This window comes from Oppia nitens, unplaced genomic scaffold, assembly GCF_028296485.1.
Source record: "Oppia nitens isolate AA-2021 unplaced genomic scaffold, nextdenovo-longstitch-racon4-pilon3 scaffold2_pilon_pilon_pilon, whole genome shotgun sequence".
Lineage (NCBI taxonomy): Eukaryota > Metazoa > Arthropoda > Arachnida > Sarcoptiformes > Oppiidae > Oppia > Oppia nitens.
The window spans coordinates 2,139,621-2,157,755 of NW_026533210.1; the positions used below are offsets into that span (position 1 = coordinate 2,139,621).

Sequence of the window (18,135 nt, forward strand, 5' to 3'; positions counted from 1 at the left end):
ATAAATACTGGTATATTGTAATAGTAGTTGTATATACTGTATAATATAAATATTGTATGATATACAATGTATTATATTACACACACACACACACACAGATTATTAATATTGTTAACTAATTTATATACAATATAATTGCAAATAATAGCAACAAATAAACTAATTATTTTAATTGTTTCATTAAATTTTTAATTAAAAAAAAATTAGTAAACAAATAACAAACAAACAAAAAATGATTTTCTCGGCGCTGTTTGGCTGGAATTCATTGATTATTTTCGGTACTGTTTTGATAGCATTATATTTGTAAGTATTATTGTGTGTGAATTATATATTTTTAAAAATATTTTATTAGGAAACTTATGAAAACTAATTTTTGATTTTGTTAAAATTTTTTTATATAAAATATAAATATATTTCTTATAAATATTATTTTTTTTAAATACAAATAGTTATTTGACGCGAAATTTTAACTATTGGTCGTCCCGTGGTATCAGTGGTCCCAAACCGATACCCGTTATGGGCGGATCGTATCAAGTATTTCATAAAACAATACCTGAATTGGGCTGGGACAATTATCAAAAATATGGTAAAATTTATGGGTTAGTATCTAAATTTTATTTTTTTTAAACTTGTTGTAAACTAATTGTATTTTCTTTATAGTTATCAATTCAAAAAAAAATATAATCTTATTTTTTTCTATCAATTAGTACATATATGGCTGATCGCCCGGTGCTTGTAGTGGGCGATCCCAAACTAATCAAAAATATTTTTGTCAAAGACTTTCATTTGTTTGTCGACCGAAACGATTGGATAACCTATGATCCGATAAACGACAGATCATTATTGAATCTTAAAGGCGATGACTGGAAGAAAATGAGATCAATTGTATGCTAAACAATATGATATTAATAGATATTTATTTTATTTTTTAATTAATATAATTATTATTTAGATATCGCCGACCTTTTCGTCCGGAAAAATGCGTTCAATGCATCCGCTGATCATTGATTGTATCAAACGTTTGGACCGATATATGTCGGACAAGCATGAGGTGGAAATGAAGAAAGCTATGGGCGGACTGACTATGGATGTGATCGCTACCTGTGCTTTTGGCACCCGAATCGATGCATATATAAATAGTAGTAGTAGTAGTAGTAGTAATAGTAGTGATCAAAAACCCAGCGATTTTGTTTTGAACGCACAAAAAGTATTTCGCGGAAATTGGAGGTTATATGTTGTGCTGACTGTGATGGCGATATCAACGAAACTATTGAAATGGTCGGGTATTAAGTTTCTGGAACCGGGAGCTGAAAGATTTTTCGTATCAGTTGTAATGAATATAATTATTTTAAAATGATAAATTTCACTATTATATCAATTGATATATACGATTACATCCAATAGATTCAGTCAATTGTCGACAAACGTATGGCAGCGGCGGCGGCGGATGGACTGACCAATCAAAAACATAACGATTACATACAACTAATGATTAACGCAAAAAACAAAACTATAGACAACTATAGCAATGATAGTCATCAAGTGGTCGGTGATGACAAAACTGAAGAGATTTATGGTTCGACAGACAGTCTGAAGTATAGTAGACCTAAGGATGATATCACTGATGAGGATTTGTTGGCCACTTCGATGCTGTTTTTTGTGGCCGGTTATGAAACAACTGCCACTACGTTAAGCACACTAATGCATTCACTGGCCGTCAATCAGGATTGTCAGCAAAAACTGTACGAAGAAGTTACCAAACAATTTGATGGTAAGTATGACTACGAAAGTATCGGCCAAATGCCATATCTGGAGGCCTGTGTCGCCGAAACATTACGTATTTATAGTCCAATTACATCGCTGTCCAGACATCCTGTCGAAGATTATATTATTGGTTTGTGATATAAAATTTTTTTTATTAATAAATATATAATTAATTTAATTATATAATATGTGATATATATATGTTGGATAAACAACAATCAATAGATGACATCAGTCTAACAATACCAAAGGGTATGCCTGTTATGATAAATGTCTCGGCTTTACACCGCAATCCCGAATACTATCCCGAACCCGATCGTTGGAATCCCGAACGGTTTATGCCCTACAATCGGGATAAGTTAGTTCCCTATACTTATATGCCGTTTGGTTTGGGTCCCAGAAATTGTGTGGGAATGAGGTTTGCATTGATGGAGACAAAGACAGCCATCGCATACCTGATCACGAAATACAAGTTTGTAAAGACACCGAAAACTACTGAATCGTTGAAATCTAAAAAATATGAATTTTTGTTCACTACTGACGATATCTATGTCGGAGTTGAAAACAGAAATTAATTTTATTTAATAAAGATTTACTAATTTTAAAAAAAAATCCTCTAAATTATATATTTTATAAAAGTATTTTACGTGTAGATTATTATTATATTTAAACTTATGTAATATCTGCACAATATTTTTTAGTTAAAAATTCTTAACTAAAAATTAGCCTTTTTATTAATAAGTTAATTATTTTAGTTTACAATTTTAATTTAAACTTATAAAACATACTAGTACTAGTAATACTGTTAAGTTAAATAAGTTTTTTAAATTAATATATATATATTTATAACTCAAGCATTAAATTAATAATTTTTTTATTTTAAAAATTTATAAATTGTTAAAATAAAATTTATTTATTATTATTATTAATATCAAATTAAACCATTTGTGTTATGTATATATTAATTAATTAAACTATTTTTTACACATAATATCTGGACACTGGTTTGCAATTATTTAGGATTATTTAGGGGTTTAATCACAAATATTTTGGTCACGACTATTTGGTACTTTTATTGACTATATTATTAGGTTTTATATCACATTTTATCCTATAAATACTTAAGTACTAAAATAACACATGGAGTTACATGTTTTTTTTGGTCAATATCACATACAATGACACTGTATGTGTGTAATACTATTATGTTATGCTATTAGAGGCGTGACTTAATAGTGATTATACTGCTTTATACACACATTAATCGTTTTGTATGTATATATACTACAGTATATAATACATAATCTATAGTTAATAAGTATTTTTATCATTTATTATGRTATGTTGTGACGTCACGGACTACACTAGTCTTCAATGTACTTGAAATATATTAACAAATAATAAAACATATATTATTATTGCATAACAACTCTAGTATTATTTTTATCAATTGATAATTTATTTATTTATTGTTGATTTAAATGTCATTTATCTATGCACTGGATATTTGCCAGCAGTTTATTTTTATTTCAAACATAAAAGCATATAAATATATATATTTTTATTTATAAATTATATTATTATTGATATTTATAATAAAAATAAATCTATCAATGAATATGACCCTGAAATATTTTCTATATTATATAAACAAATTATATGATATATAAATATACTGTAAATGTGTTTTCTCATATAAATAGTAGTTTTAAGTAGTTTTGAAAATAAAGTATTATTTAGTTGACTAATAAATTTTTAGTTTTTTCAAAACTTTATTATAATAAAAATTATTTTTTTTCAAAAATAAATAAATAATAATTGACCATGTTGTTTGCTGCATTATTTGGTTGGCAACAATTGGCTATTATATCAACAATCTTATTATATCTATATTAGTAAGTTTTAATATACACAAAAAAATGATTTTAAAAAATAAAGTTTTAATTAAGTATTTTTCTAAAACTTTTTTTTAATAATAATAATAATTATTTATTTWTTTTAGTCGACTGACCCGCAATTATAGCTATTGGTCATCCCGTAGTATCAATGGACCCAAACCGTTGCCAATATTGGGCACAATGTGGCAAATGTTTCAAAAGCCAGCCTTTCAGATAAATTTAGATAATCGCAAAACTTATGGCAATCTTTATGGGTTAGTATATCGGAAATCGTATTAAATTTATATATATATTAATATATATAAATTATCCAAAAAAAAAATTATTTTTGTATCTTATATTTTTTATGTCATTTAATAGAACCTATTTGGGTACCCGACCCGTACTAGTACTAACTGATCCACAATTGATCAAAGATGTCAATATAAAAGATTTCAATATATTTGTCGATCGCAACGATCTAATCAATTTCAATGACCCGATTGCCGATCGGGCATTGTTTACGGCAATGGGCGACAAATGGAAAAGTTTGAGATCAGTGGTAAGTATACCTGCAGAGAGAAGACATACCTATTCAATTGATTCATCAATTATATCATAAGTTTTACACAAAATATTAATTATTAAAAAAAAAACATTTGTAGATTAGTCCGACATTTTCATCGGGAAAAATGCGTGCAATGCATCCGATTATCATTGAGTGTGTGAAACGTTTGGACAGATATTTGTCGGACAAAAAAGAGATTGAAATGACGACAACAATGTCAAAGATGACAATGGATGTGATAGTCCGGTGCGCTTTTGGCAACGAAATCGACACTTACGACGAACAACGGACCCATGATTTTATAGTCTACTCGCGACGCCTACTGAGTGCCAATTGGCGGACACTATTGACGTTCATTGTGGGCGCCATTTCACAAGATTTGCTTCAATGGTCGGGACTGAAGTTAATCGATCCGGCGGTCGAAACATTTTTCAGATCAGCTGTAAGTGTCAAATAATTTTTATTCAAAACAGTTTATGATTGAATATTTCAATTCAATTGTCATTCAAAAAAAAAATGTTATTATTTTTTTTTTTTAAAGATTAAGACAATTGTCGATAAACGCCGGGCAGACGGATCGGGTCCGAAACATAAAGATTATATACAGCTAATGATTGACGCCAGAAATAAGACATCGTTGTCGTCGGACAACAATAAAGAAGTGGACGATAACATCATCAACAGCGACGAAATATTCACGAAGACAGCGAAGTCGTCATCGGTGGACAAACATTTTGCCGACATTAAGGGCGAAGTTGATGACGACGACGTATTGGCCAACTCTATCATCTTTTTAGTGGCCGGCTATGACACCAGTTCGATGGCACTGTCCTTCCTGTTCTATGCACTGGCACTTCATCCCGATTGTCAGCAAAAACTTTACGATGAAATCAAACGGTTTGACAATCAATACGATTACGAAACTATAGCCAAAATGTCATATCTGGAGGCGTGTGTGGCGGAAACGCTCAGAGTCTACAATCCGATCAGTACTGTCGGACGTATGGCTGCCCGAGAGTATACTGTCGGCGATACTGGCATTACAGTACCGAAAGGCATGTTGATTATGTGCGACATACAATCGCTACACCGAAATCCTGAATACTTCCCGGATCCCGATCGTTGGAATCCCGAACGGTTTATGCCCTACAATCGGGATAAGTTAGTTCCCTATACTTATATGCCGTTTGGTTTGGGTCCCAGAAATTGTGTGGGAATGAGGTTTGCATTGATGGAAATGAAGACAGCTGTAGCCTATCTGATCACTAGATATCGGTTCATACAGACGGCTAATACAACAATACCGTTGACGTACGCGAAGTATGACTTTCTTTTAAGGCCCTGTGCTGTCAATATTGGTATTGAACGCCGTCTATAAAAACATACAGTTTATTTTATTTATATTTTATTAACTGTTCATATATTTAATAGAAATGGATTATTATTATTAATAATATTTACAATTACCGGTATATCAATTGTTATAATTATATTTAATATTGTATAATAATTTACTATTTAATTTTCATCAATGTTTATATTTAACATATTATCAAAGATATTTAATTTTATAAATTACCGGTAGTGTTTTCTAATTTAATATTAAAAAAGTAAATAACATGTAATTAATTCATAAATTGTGTATTATCTATAAATATATTAAATAGATTAATGAAAAAATAGATTTTTTTAAAAAAAGTATTTGTCATTTTCCATATAAAATAAAAAATTATAATTTTAAATCTTTAATAATTTATTATTTAACTTTGTATGTCTATGTGTTTGTATGTGTGATATACTAATTTTTATTTCTATAAAAGTTTTTAATTAAAAATAAAACATTATTTCTATCTAATAATTAATAATTTACAGATATTAATATTTAATAAAAAAAATAAAATTAATCATTTAACTAAAATATGATATATATATATATATATATATATATTACATGATATATTTGTTAGTATTATGGTATATGATTTCGATTAGTTTAATTAGAAAACTATTAGACTTTAGAAATATCTATTTGTAATTAAGAAAAAGTGTGAAAATTTTATTATAATATTATTGATATATTGATATTTATTTTGACGTCACGGACTACATAAGTACTAAAAATATATAGCGAAACGTCTATAACGTAACGTATAGTAAATATAAAGTACAGGTAATACCTGTAATCATATAAAATTCATACATAAGATCTTAAGTACATTTTTGAATATCAATGAAATCATAGTAATAAATAATAATTTTCTTTGTTTTTTTAATTCAAAAGTAAACAATTATATTGTTGCAAATAATTGTTTAGTAGACTAGTAGTATATAAACTTAGTAATACTATTGTAATTTTTACATTATATAAAAATACATAATTATAGTACAATATAATATAAATTATTAGTAAAATAAAAATCTTATTTTTTCAAATATATTTAATATTTTTTAAATTTTATTTAATGATAATATTGAATATCAAATTAATATATTATGTCATTAACTACATTAATTGCAATCATTACTATAATTAGTTTAATCTATTAGTAAGTAAAATAAATAAGTTTTATATACAGTATTATAATTAAGTTTAATTAATTAATTTTAAAAAATTATTTTTATACTATTGATGTAATGCATATATTATAATTTATAATATAAAAATAATATATATATTAAATATAAAACAAATAAACTGTAATTATTATGTATTTTATAGTCATTTGACCCGTAATTTTGATTTCGGGACCTCTCGTGGCATACCTGGACCCAAACCGCTACCAATTATCGGCACTTTATATAAAAGCTTTACGAAACCTATTCAAGAGGTGTTTGTCGACAATGTTAAACAATATGGCAAAATCTATTGGTAAAAAATTAAGATTTTATTTTAAATTGCTTTATAAAATAACTTAAACATTGAATTTAGTGATCACTTTGGAACAGTGCCATCGGTGGTGATATCGGATCCGCAATTGATTAAAGATATTATGATAAAAGACTTTCATTTGTTCACCAATAAAGATAACTTCAACACTGGAGACAAACTGAACGATAGATCACTGTTTAATCTTAAAGGAAATGAATGGAAAAATATGCGATCAATTGTATTATTATTTTTTTATATTTTATTATTTATTAATATATATTTTTAAAATTAAAATTATTTTATCTATTTTTTTTATAGATAAGTCCAACATTTTCGTCCGGAAAAATTCGTTCAATGCATCCAATAGTCAACGATTGTATCAAACGTTTGGATGAAAATTTTGAAAAACATTTAACAAATAAAAATGTGGCCGAAATAGAGGTCAAGAAAATGATGTCGAGTCTGACTATGGATGTGATCGCTTCGTGTGCTTTTGGGACCAAAATCGATACCTATGGACAACAAAAAAGTGAATTTCTTATAAACGCTCAGAAAGTGATCACTCATTCGTGGCGTTCATTCATTTTTTTGTTGACTTTAACATTGTTTCCCAAATTGATTCAATGGACCAGTTTTACGATTCATCCCCCGAGTGTTGATAGATTTTTCAGGACAGCTGTAAATATTATATACTTTATAAAAAAATTTTAAAATTTAAAAAAAACTAAAATTTGAAAATTGAAAATTTATATGACATTAGATCCGATCGATAATCAGTCGCCGAAAGACTGAAAATACTAAAAGTAAAAACTATTTGCGACTCATTTTGGACGCACAGAACAAAACACTGGACACCACTGATGACAATGATATCAGTGGTGACAATAGTGAAGAAATTTATGGATCAATTGGTGATAAACAAATAAGTACTAATAAATCCAGGATTGATATTACCGAAGACGATGTTTTGGCCACTAGTATGTTGTTTTTTGTGGCTGGATATGAAACAACAGCTTCATTGTTGACATTTTTGACATACAATTTGGCGATGAATGACGATTGTCAACAAAAATTATACGAAGAAATCAAACAATTTGATGGCAACTATACCTATGAGTCCATCTCAAAGATGCCATATCTTGAGGCGTGTATTGCAGAAACACTTCGTTTATATAATCCCTTGTCTGCCATCAATAGAATAGCTGCTGAAGATTATAAATTAGGTTTTGTTTTTTGTATTAAAATTTATTTTTTTTAAATAATTTAAAATATTACATATAAATATTATTTTAGGCGATACCGGCATAACTTTACCAAAGAGTACTATTGTTAGTTGTAACGTCCAATACTTACATCGCAATCCCGAATACTATCCCGAACCCGATCGTTGGAATCCCGAACGGTTTATGCCCTACAATCGGGATAAGTTAGTTCCCTATACTTATATGCCGTTTGGTTTGGGTCCCAGAAATTGTGTGGGAATGAGGTTTGCATTGACTGAGGCCATGTCAACGGCGGCCTATTTTATCAGTAAATACCGATTTGTGCGGACAGACAATACTCCCGAAAAATTGAAACCATTGAAAATGCAATTTGTGGTTAACTGTGGAGAAATTAAAGTAGGAATCAAACATCGAGTGTAAAATTTAAATATTTTTATTTTATTTTTTTAATTATTAATATTTATCAACAAATTGTTTAAAACTTTATCATTAAAATGTCTGTCAATACGATTATATATAATTTAAATTAATACAGTATTTATTTATCATGTATTTTATCAAATAAATACAAATATATTTTTGTAGTATTTATTTAATGTTTAATATGATATATTGCAGATATTAATATTTATTTAAATAATAAAATATGATATATTACACAAAAATATATTTGTATGTTTATTTCATTTATCATTGATTGATATAAATAGAAAATTATTAAACTTAAACATCAATTGTTATTATTAATAAAATGTGAATTTTTTTCTATAATAATTATAATGTAAGTCTATTATAATGAACTACATGAGCCATAATAATATAGCAAAACGTATATACAGTATATTATATCTATACGTATATAGTAAATGTACAGTAAATTTCATAGTATAGTAACAAACAATTTTTAGTGTACTATTTGCTGATTTAGCCTAATATATTGTTAGGCTATATAATGATGATGCTATTAAAAAAAATTGCTAGTCTATTATGTAATTTATGCTACACCATCAATATATTATTTTAATTAAAAACAGTTAATTAATTTATAAAAACTATAGCTTAATATTTTTTTAAACTTAAATTATAAAACTTGACCGTCAAATAGTATTAACTGTATGTATAGTAACAAACAATGAAAATTCCATAGTTTTTTCATGCATTTTGATCATCAATCATATATATACAGTATATTTATTTAATAATAATAATAAATGATTTTATCTTTTAATTGAACAATTTTATCAATTTATTTATATCCTTGAAAAAACTTGTTTATTAGATCTAATTATTATTATTAGTTATAATAATCTTTTTAAAAAATCTTTATATAGTTATTATATTATCAGTGATTGAATTTATCAGTACGTAGTTAAACAATAATTTTTAATAAAAAAAWATATATATATAATATTCATAAATAAATTCAATATTTATATATATACTGTATTTATATATTGTTAAAATTTACATTTTTAAAAAATCGTTGAAATAAATAATTTATTGACTTATATAGTAATTATTTTATTATATAAGTTATTTTATTTGTTTAAAAAAATTTTCAATTATAAGGTGTGTAAATACTACTAATATAATTATTGTATTGTTGTACACATGTATTACTGAAAATGTATTAATGTATTTACTTAATAAGTAAATTTATATATATATATATATATAGGTATTATTCGCTTTTGAAATATATAATAGATATTTTTCGTATATTATTAAAATTTTCATTTTTGATATCGTTTTAATAAATTTTATTCAATGAAATTGAAATAATTTTAGGAAAATATATTAGTTGTGAATTTAATAATAATATATTCTATATATATATACCTATATATTAATATATATTATTTGTTTAATTAAAATAACATTTTCATTATAAAGGTGTGTGTCTGTAAAAAAAGTAAAATATTATGGCATTAGTTATATTGATTGCGATCATTACTATAATTGGTTTACTCTACTAGTAAGTTATATAAATAATTTTTTTAAAAACAATATTAATAATATGATTAATTTCAATTTGTCCATTATTTTAGTATTTATTTAATCCTATTAAATGTATTTATAAAAAAAATCTATAATATAAATTATAATTTTCTAGTTATTTGACCCGTAATTTCCGTTTCGGTACCTCACTTGGCATCCCTGGACCGAAACCGCTACCAATTGTCGGCACATTTTATCAAAGCTTTACGAAACCTATTCAAGATGTGTTTGTCGACAATGTTAAACAATACGGCAAAATATATTGGTATGCATTTGTTGTATTATTTTTTGATAATAAACAATAGTAATAATCTTTAAAAACAATGATTTTTAGTGATTACTTTGGATCGATGGCAATGGTAGTGATAGCGGATCCACAATTGATTAAAGATGTTATGATAAAAGATTTTAATTTGTTCACCAATAGAGATGACTTAATCACTGGCGATATACTGAACGATAGATCACTGTTTAATCTAAAGGGAAATGAATGGAAAAATATGCGATCAATTGTATTATCAATTTTAATATTTTAGTTTATTTTATTAATTAAAAATAATTTTAACATTTTTAGATAACACCAACCTTTTCGTCGGGCAAAATGCGTTCAATGCATCCAATAGTTAGCGATTGTATCAAACGATTGGATGAAAATTTTGACAAACATTTGACAAATAAAATGGTGGCCGAAATAGAGATCAAGAAATTGATGTCTAGTCTGACTATGGATGTGATCGCTTCGTGTGCTTTTGGGACCAAAATCGATACCTATGGACAACAAAGAAATGAATTCCTAATAAACGCTCAGAAAGTGATCACTCAGTCGTTTCGTACATTTATCTTCTTCTTCACGGTTACATTGTTTCCTAAATTGATTCAATGGACAGGATTTACGGTTAATCACCCGAATGTTAATAGATTCTTCAGGACAGCTGTAATAAMTATATAACTAAATAAATAATAATTTTTATTATCAGTAATAAAAATATAATTTAATTAATAATAGATCCGATCGATAATCAGTCGCCGAAAGACTGAAAGTATTAAAAGTAAAGATTATTTGCAACTCATTTTGAACGCACAGAACAAAACACTGGACAGCAGTGACGACAAAGATATCGGTGGTGATAATAGTGAAGAAATTTATGGATCAATTGGTGACAAACAAAGCACTATTAGTAAACCCAAGGTTGATATTACCGAAGACGATGTTCTGGCTTCTAGTTTGTTGTTTATTATTGCCGGCTATGAAACTACCGCTTCTTTGTTGACATTTTTGACATACAATTTGGCGATGAATGACGAGTGCCAACAAAAATTATACGAAGAAATCAAACAATTTGATGGCAACTATACCTATGAGTCCATATCAAAGATGGCATATCTTGAGGCGTGTATTGCAGAAACACTTCGTATTTACAATCCATTGGTTTCCGTCAATAGAATGGCTGCTGAAGATTATAAATTGGGTTTGTTTTGACATATATTTTATTTATTATTTTATATAATTTTTTTTATTAAATTAAATTTAATATTTGTTAATATTTAAGGCGATACCGGCATAACATTACCAAAGAATACTATTGTTAGCGCAAACATTCAATACATACATCACAATCCCGAATACTATCCCGAACCCGATCGTTGGAATCCCGAACGGTTTATGCCCTACAATCGGGATAAGTTAGTTCCCTATACTTATATGCCGTTTGGTTTGGGTCCCAGAAATTGTGTGGGAATGAGGTTTGCATTGATGGAGACAAAGACAGCCACAGCCTATTTGGTCAATAAATATCGATTTGTGCGGACAGACAACACTCCCGATAAACTAAAACCATTGAAAATGCAAATTTTGTTAAATTGTGGAGAAATTAAAGTAGGAATCAAACATAGAGTATAAAACTTGAATATTTCTATTTAATTTTTTATACTTTTATATGTTTAGTAGTATTTCATTTATTGATATAAATATAAAATTATTAAATTAAACATTAATTGTTAGATATTTTTATATGTCTTAATTGATAACTATACACAAATTATGGTAAATTTTATTATGAAATACGATTATCTAGTATTTGATTATTATTAACAATTAGTATTATGTTTTTTAAATCAAATTATTATAATAATTATAAATAAAAATATACTGCAAAATATTGTACTAGTTTTCTATAATTACTAATTAATATTATATTTTGCAAAAATTAAGATTTATTTTTTTTAAAAAATAATTAAAATAACTAATACAATTTTATAACACTATAGACATACCTATTATTTGACTACATGAGCCCTAATACTCTAGTAATGTCAGAGATGCTGAGTGAAACATAAATTATTTTAAATATGATATTAAATAAATCTTATTTTATTCATAAAACTTTACTATAAAATCTAATTCAAAAAAAAAAATTGTTAAAAAATTAATGATAATGTATTATAAGTCCTAACTATCAATATAACCTAAAACTAGTGGACAGTTAGACATTGTTATTGATAGTCATTTTGTGTTAAATTTTGTACTATAGTTATATGTTAGTCAAAAATTAAATTTCTAAAATTATTAATTGTTTATTTTTCATTGTGTTTTTAAATAAAAATGTTTTTGTAAGTGATTTTTGTTGTTGTTTGATTTTATTAGATATATATATATAATTGAAAATCTACTAAAGTATGTATGTATATAATATATAGTATTTTAATTTTGTTTACTAAACTATAATTGCGTTTAAAATATAAATTTATCTATTATTTATTGTATTATAATATAATTTATATATTATCTGTTGAATATAAAGTTTATGTTTATGAAATTAAATATATGTCAGATAAACATTTWWAAAAAACTATAATTAAAATCATAAGTAAATTATATGTTGTTTTTATCATACAATTAGACAATTAGACAATTTTGACAATTTATTTATATATTTTTGAAAATACATGTTTATTAGTCTTAAGTTTGATTGATGTTTTATATTATAATATTACTGATAATTTATTAGTATATAAATACAGTACATAACCATATAATATGTAAAAAAAATTATTCACAAATATATTCAATATTTATTATATATTGTAAAAATATACGTTTTAAAAAAATWTTTGAAATAAATTTTATACTGGTATTGTAATTATCTTAGAAAATTATAGCAATAATAATAATAAAGTTATTTTTTAAGTTARAATAACATTTACAGTTTAGAGGTGTATCTGTAAAAATTATAATATTATGGCAATAATTATATTAATTGCGATCATTAGTATAATTGGTTTAATCTACTAGTAAGTGAAATAAATAATTTTTATAAATTATATAAATATTTTAATTAATTTTATATTTGCACATTTATTATGTTAGTACTCATTTATTAAGTGTATTTAATAAAAGTAACAACATTTTTAAATGAAAAAATAAATAAATTATTCTTATTTATGTTTATATATATATATATAATAATTTATATATATACTACACTACTATATAATTTTTAAATGTTAGGAAACGATTATTAATAATTATTAATTTATTTAAATAAAAAATAAATAAGCATACAATATATACCATATATTGTTTATACTAATCTATTAATAAAACAGAGATCTAATTAGTATATAAATTATAAATTTCTAGTTATTTGACCCGTAATTTGCATTTCGGGACATCACTTGGCATACCTGGACCCAAACCGCTGCCAATTATCGGCACTTATTATCAAAATTTTACAAAACCTATTCAAGACGTGTTTGTCGACAATGTTAAACAATATGGAAAAATATATTGGTATTAATTAATATATTTTTTTTTTTGTRTAAACAATATWAATAATTTTTTTTATATAAAAACAATATATAAAAACTTAAACAATGATTTTTCAGTGATTACTTTGGATCGATGCCAATGGTGATGATAGCGGATCCACAMTTGATTAAAGATATTATGATAAAAGATTTTCATTTGTTCACCAATAGAGACGATTTAATCACTGGCGACAAACTGACCGATAGATCACTGTTTAATCTTAAAGGAAATGAATGGAAAAATATGCGATCAATTGTATTATCATTTTTTTATATATATTAGTATCTTTTATTACCGGTAATTAAAATTATTATTTATTAATATTTTTTAGATAACACCAACCTTTTCGTCGGGCAAAATGCGTTCAATGCATCCAATAGTCAACGATTGTATCAAACGATTGGATGAAAATTTTGAAAAACAATTGACAAATAAATTGATGGCCGAAATAGAGATCAAAAAATTGATGTCTAGTCTGACTATGGATGTGATCGCTTCGTGTGCTTTTGGGACCAAAATCGATACCTATGGACAACAAAGAAATGAATTYCTAATAAACGCTCAAAAAGTTATCACTCAGTCTTGGCGTACATTWATYTTCTTCTTTACCGTTACATTGTTTCCCAAATTGATTCAATGGACAGGATTTACGGTTAATCACCCGAATGTTAATAGATTTTTCAGGACAGCTGTAAATATTATAATTAGTATTATTATAAATATGAATTAATTAAATGTTAATTATTAGATCCGATCTATAATCAGTCGCCGAAAGACAGAAAGTATTAAAAGTAAAGATTATTTGCAACTCATTTTAAATGCTCAGAACAAAACACTGGACACCACTGACGACAAAGATATCGGTGGTGATAATAATGAAGAAATTTATGGATCAATTGGTGACAAACAAAACACTATTGTTAAGCCCAAGATTGATATCACCGAAGACGATGTTCTGGCTTCTAGTTTGTTGTTTATTATCGCTGGCTATGAAACTACCGCTTCGTTGTTGACATTAATGACATACAGTTTAGCGATGAATGACGAGTGTCAACAAAAATTGTACGAAGAAATCAAACAATTTGATGGCAACTATACCTATGAGTCCATCTCAAAGATGCCATATCTTGAGGCGTGTATTGCAGAAACACTTCGTATTTACAATCCATTGGTTTCCGTCAATAGAATGGCTGCTGAAGATTATAAATTGGGTTTGTTTTGACATATATTTTATAATTATTTTATATATTATTTTATATGATTTTTGTTAATATTTTAGGCGATACCGGCATAACTTTACCAAAGAAAACTATTGTTAGCGCAAACATTCAATATATACATCACAGTCCCGAATATTATCCCGAACCCGATCGTTGGGATCCCGAAAGGTTTATGCCCTACAATCGGGATAAGTTAGTTCCCTATACTTATATGCCGTTTGGTTTGGGTCCCAGAAATTGTGTGGGAATGAGGTTTGCATTGATGGAGGCAAAGACAGCCACAGCCTATTTGGTCAATAAATACCGATTTGTGCGGACAAACAACACTCCCGATAAACTAAAACCCTTGAAAATGCAAGTTTTGTTTAATTGTGGAGAAATTAAAATAGGAATCAAACATAGAGTTTAAATTTTTTAAAAGTTTTATTTGACTTTTTATTGATATATAAACAAATTGTGTTAAACTATATTATAAAATTGTTTGTTCAAACTAATGTATTTTATCAAATATTATATAAATACTTTTTACAAATTAATAATAATAATACTAAATATAATATATTATATATTTATTGTTTAATTGCTTTAAGTTATCGATTTTAGAAAATTACATTATTAACTAATTTGATTTTACTACTTGATTATACAAGTAATTTAACTTAAATAATATAATTAGAAATCAGTTTATTATGAAATTGTCTGTCAATATGATTATCAAAATATATTATATTAATTAATATTTACTTATCATTTATTTTATCAGATAATTAAAAATAATGCAATAATTATAAATACAAATATACTTCAAAAAAAATTTATACTAATAAATAATATTTTGCTAATATTAATACATATTTTTTTTTTTTAAAAAATAATATAATATAATATAAATATATACAGTGTATATTATATACTATATTTGTATGTTAGTATTATTTTATTTATTATTGATTGATATAAATATAAAATTCAACATCAATTTGTTATTAATAATAAAGTGTGAAAATTTTCATGCCCAGGATTTAATCTCACACATACACATACACATACACATACACATACACATACACATACACATACACATACACATACACATACACATACACATACACATACACATAACACATACACATACACATACACATACACATACACATACACATACACATACACATACACATACACATACACATACACATACACATACACATACACATACACATACACATACACATACACATACACATACACATACACATACACATACACATACACATACACATACACATACACATACACATACACATACACATACACATACACATACACATACACATACACATACACATACACATACACATACACATACACATACACATACACATACACATACACATACACATACACATACACATACACATACACATACACATACACATACACATACACATACACATACACATACACATACACATACACATACACATACACATACACATACACATACACATACACATACACATACACATACACATACACATACACATACACATACACATACACATACACATACACATACACATACACATACACATACACATACACATACACATACACATACACATACACATACACATACACATACACATACACATACACATACACATACACATACACATACACATACACATACACATACACATACACATACACATACACATACACATACACATACACATACACATACACATACACATACACATACACATACACATACACATACACATACACATACACATACACATACACATACATATACACATACACATACACATACACATACACATACACATACACATACACATACACATACACACATCATATCACTTATTCATTGTTGTATATATTATCGTAACGTTTTTCTATCGTATTTTCATTTATCATTATATCATTTAGATTTTGTTTTAATTAAAATAAATGTTTTTGTATTCATGAATCGTTTCGTTATATTTACGCAATACTGTAATTATTGTCTGTCTGTCTCTTTACTGAAACAAAGATTGAAATAATTTGAAATTGAAATAATTGCTAATAAACTAATAGTTAATGAATCTTGAACTGCATTTTGAACTTTCACTAAAATATAATATTGCTATTATTTTATTAAATTATTTATTTATTTATCCTTGAAAATACTCATTAATAAGTTATGAATAAAAATCTTTATTGCAATTTTTTTATTTTATTTTTAGTATATAAATAACTAATGTAATTACAATATAAACCTAATATTGTTTTTTTGTGTTTTCATAAATATATATTATAATTAATTTTTTTTGAAACAAATTTTATTCGCAAATATTGTAATTATTTAATATAATAATAATATTATTATTAAATAAAATAATATATATATATATATATATATAAAAGTTATTTATTTTGATTAAAAATTAAAACATTTTCAATATAAAAGTGTGTGTTTGTAATAATTTAAATATTATGGCATTAATTATATTAATTGCGAGCATAACTATAATTGGTTTAATCTATAAGTAAGTGAAATTTTGAATAATTTTTCATATAATATAAAAAATATTTTTTGATTAATTTTATATTTTATATTTGCACATTATTTAAGTATGATATATATATAATATAATAATAGCAAAAAATTTTTAAATAAGAAAATATATGATATTATATATGATCTAAATCTAAATATTAATTTATAATTTGGTAGTTATTTGACCCGTAAATCGCATTTCGGGACCAGTCTTGGCATTCCTGGACCAAAACTGCTACCAA

At 25.8% G+C, this 18,135-nt stretch overlaps 4 protein-coding genes across 4 annotated transcripts; all 4 read left to right on the plus strand.

Annotated features, from left to right (window-relative positions):
* Positions 1-232: 232 nt before the first annotated feature.
* Positions 233-2,339, plus strand: LOC128955543 (cytochrome P450 6k1-like). The gene is made up of 6 exons (XM_054301217.1): positions 233-303; positions 450-599; positions 708-885; positions 953-1,330; positions 1,405-1,894; positions 1,990-2,339. Exons 1-6 carry the CDS (start codon positions 233-235, stop codon positions 2,337-2,339), a joined length of 1,617 nt encoding a protein of 538 aa, XP_054157192.1.
* A 1,249-nt stretch (positions 2,340-3,588) lies between these two features.
* LOC128955544 (cytochrome P450 3A8-like) lies at positions 3,589-5,587 on the plus strand. The gene is made up of 5 exons (XM_054301218.1): positions 3,589-3,659; positions 3,767-3,916; positions 4,023-4,203; positions 4,307-4,651; positions 4,751-5,587. The coding sequence occupies exons 1-5, from the start codon at positions 3,589-3,591 to the stop codon at positions 5,585-5,587; spliced, it is 1,584 nt and encodes a 527-aa protein (XP_054157193.1).
* A 573-nt stretch (positions 5,588-6,160) lies between these two features.
* Positions 6,161-12,199, plus strand: LOC128955546 (uncharacterized). The gene is made up of 12 exons (XM_054301219.1): positions 6,161-6,183; positions 6,929-7,078; positions 7,139-7,316; positions 7,397-7,756; positions 7,839-8,301; positions 8,372-8,697; positions 10,221-10,276; positions 10,415-10,564; positions 10,634-10,811; positions 10,874-11,233; positions 11,306-11,768; positions 11,850-12,199. The coding sequence occupies exons 1-12, from the start codon at positions 6,161-6,163 to the stop codon at positions 12,197-12,199; spliced, it is 3,057 nt and encodes a 1,018-aa protein (XP_054157194.1).
* Positions 12,200-13,560: 1,361 nt separating this feature from the next.
* LOC128955547 (cytochrome P450 9e2-like) lies at positions 13,561-15,736 on the plus strand. The gene is made up of 6 exons (XM_054301220.1): positions 13,561-13,590; positions 13,940-14,089; positions 14,185-14,362; positions 14,439-14,798; positions 14,856-15,318; positions 15,387-15,736. Exons 3-6 carry the CDS (start codon positions 14,201-14,203, stop codon positions 15,734-15,736), a joined length of 1,335 nt encoding a protein of 444 aa, XP_054157195.1. The 5' UTR covers positions 13,561-13,590; positions 13,940-14,089; positions 14,185-14,200.
* Positions 15,737-18,135: the final 2,399 nt, after the last annotated feature.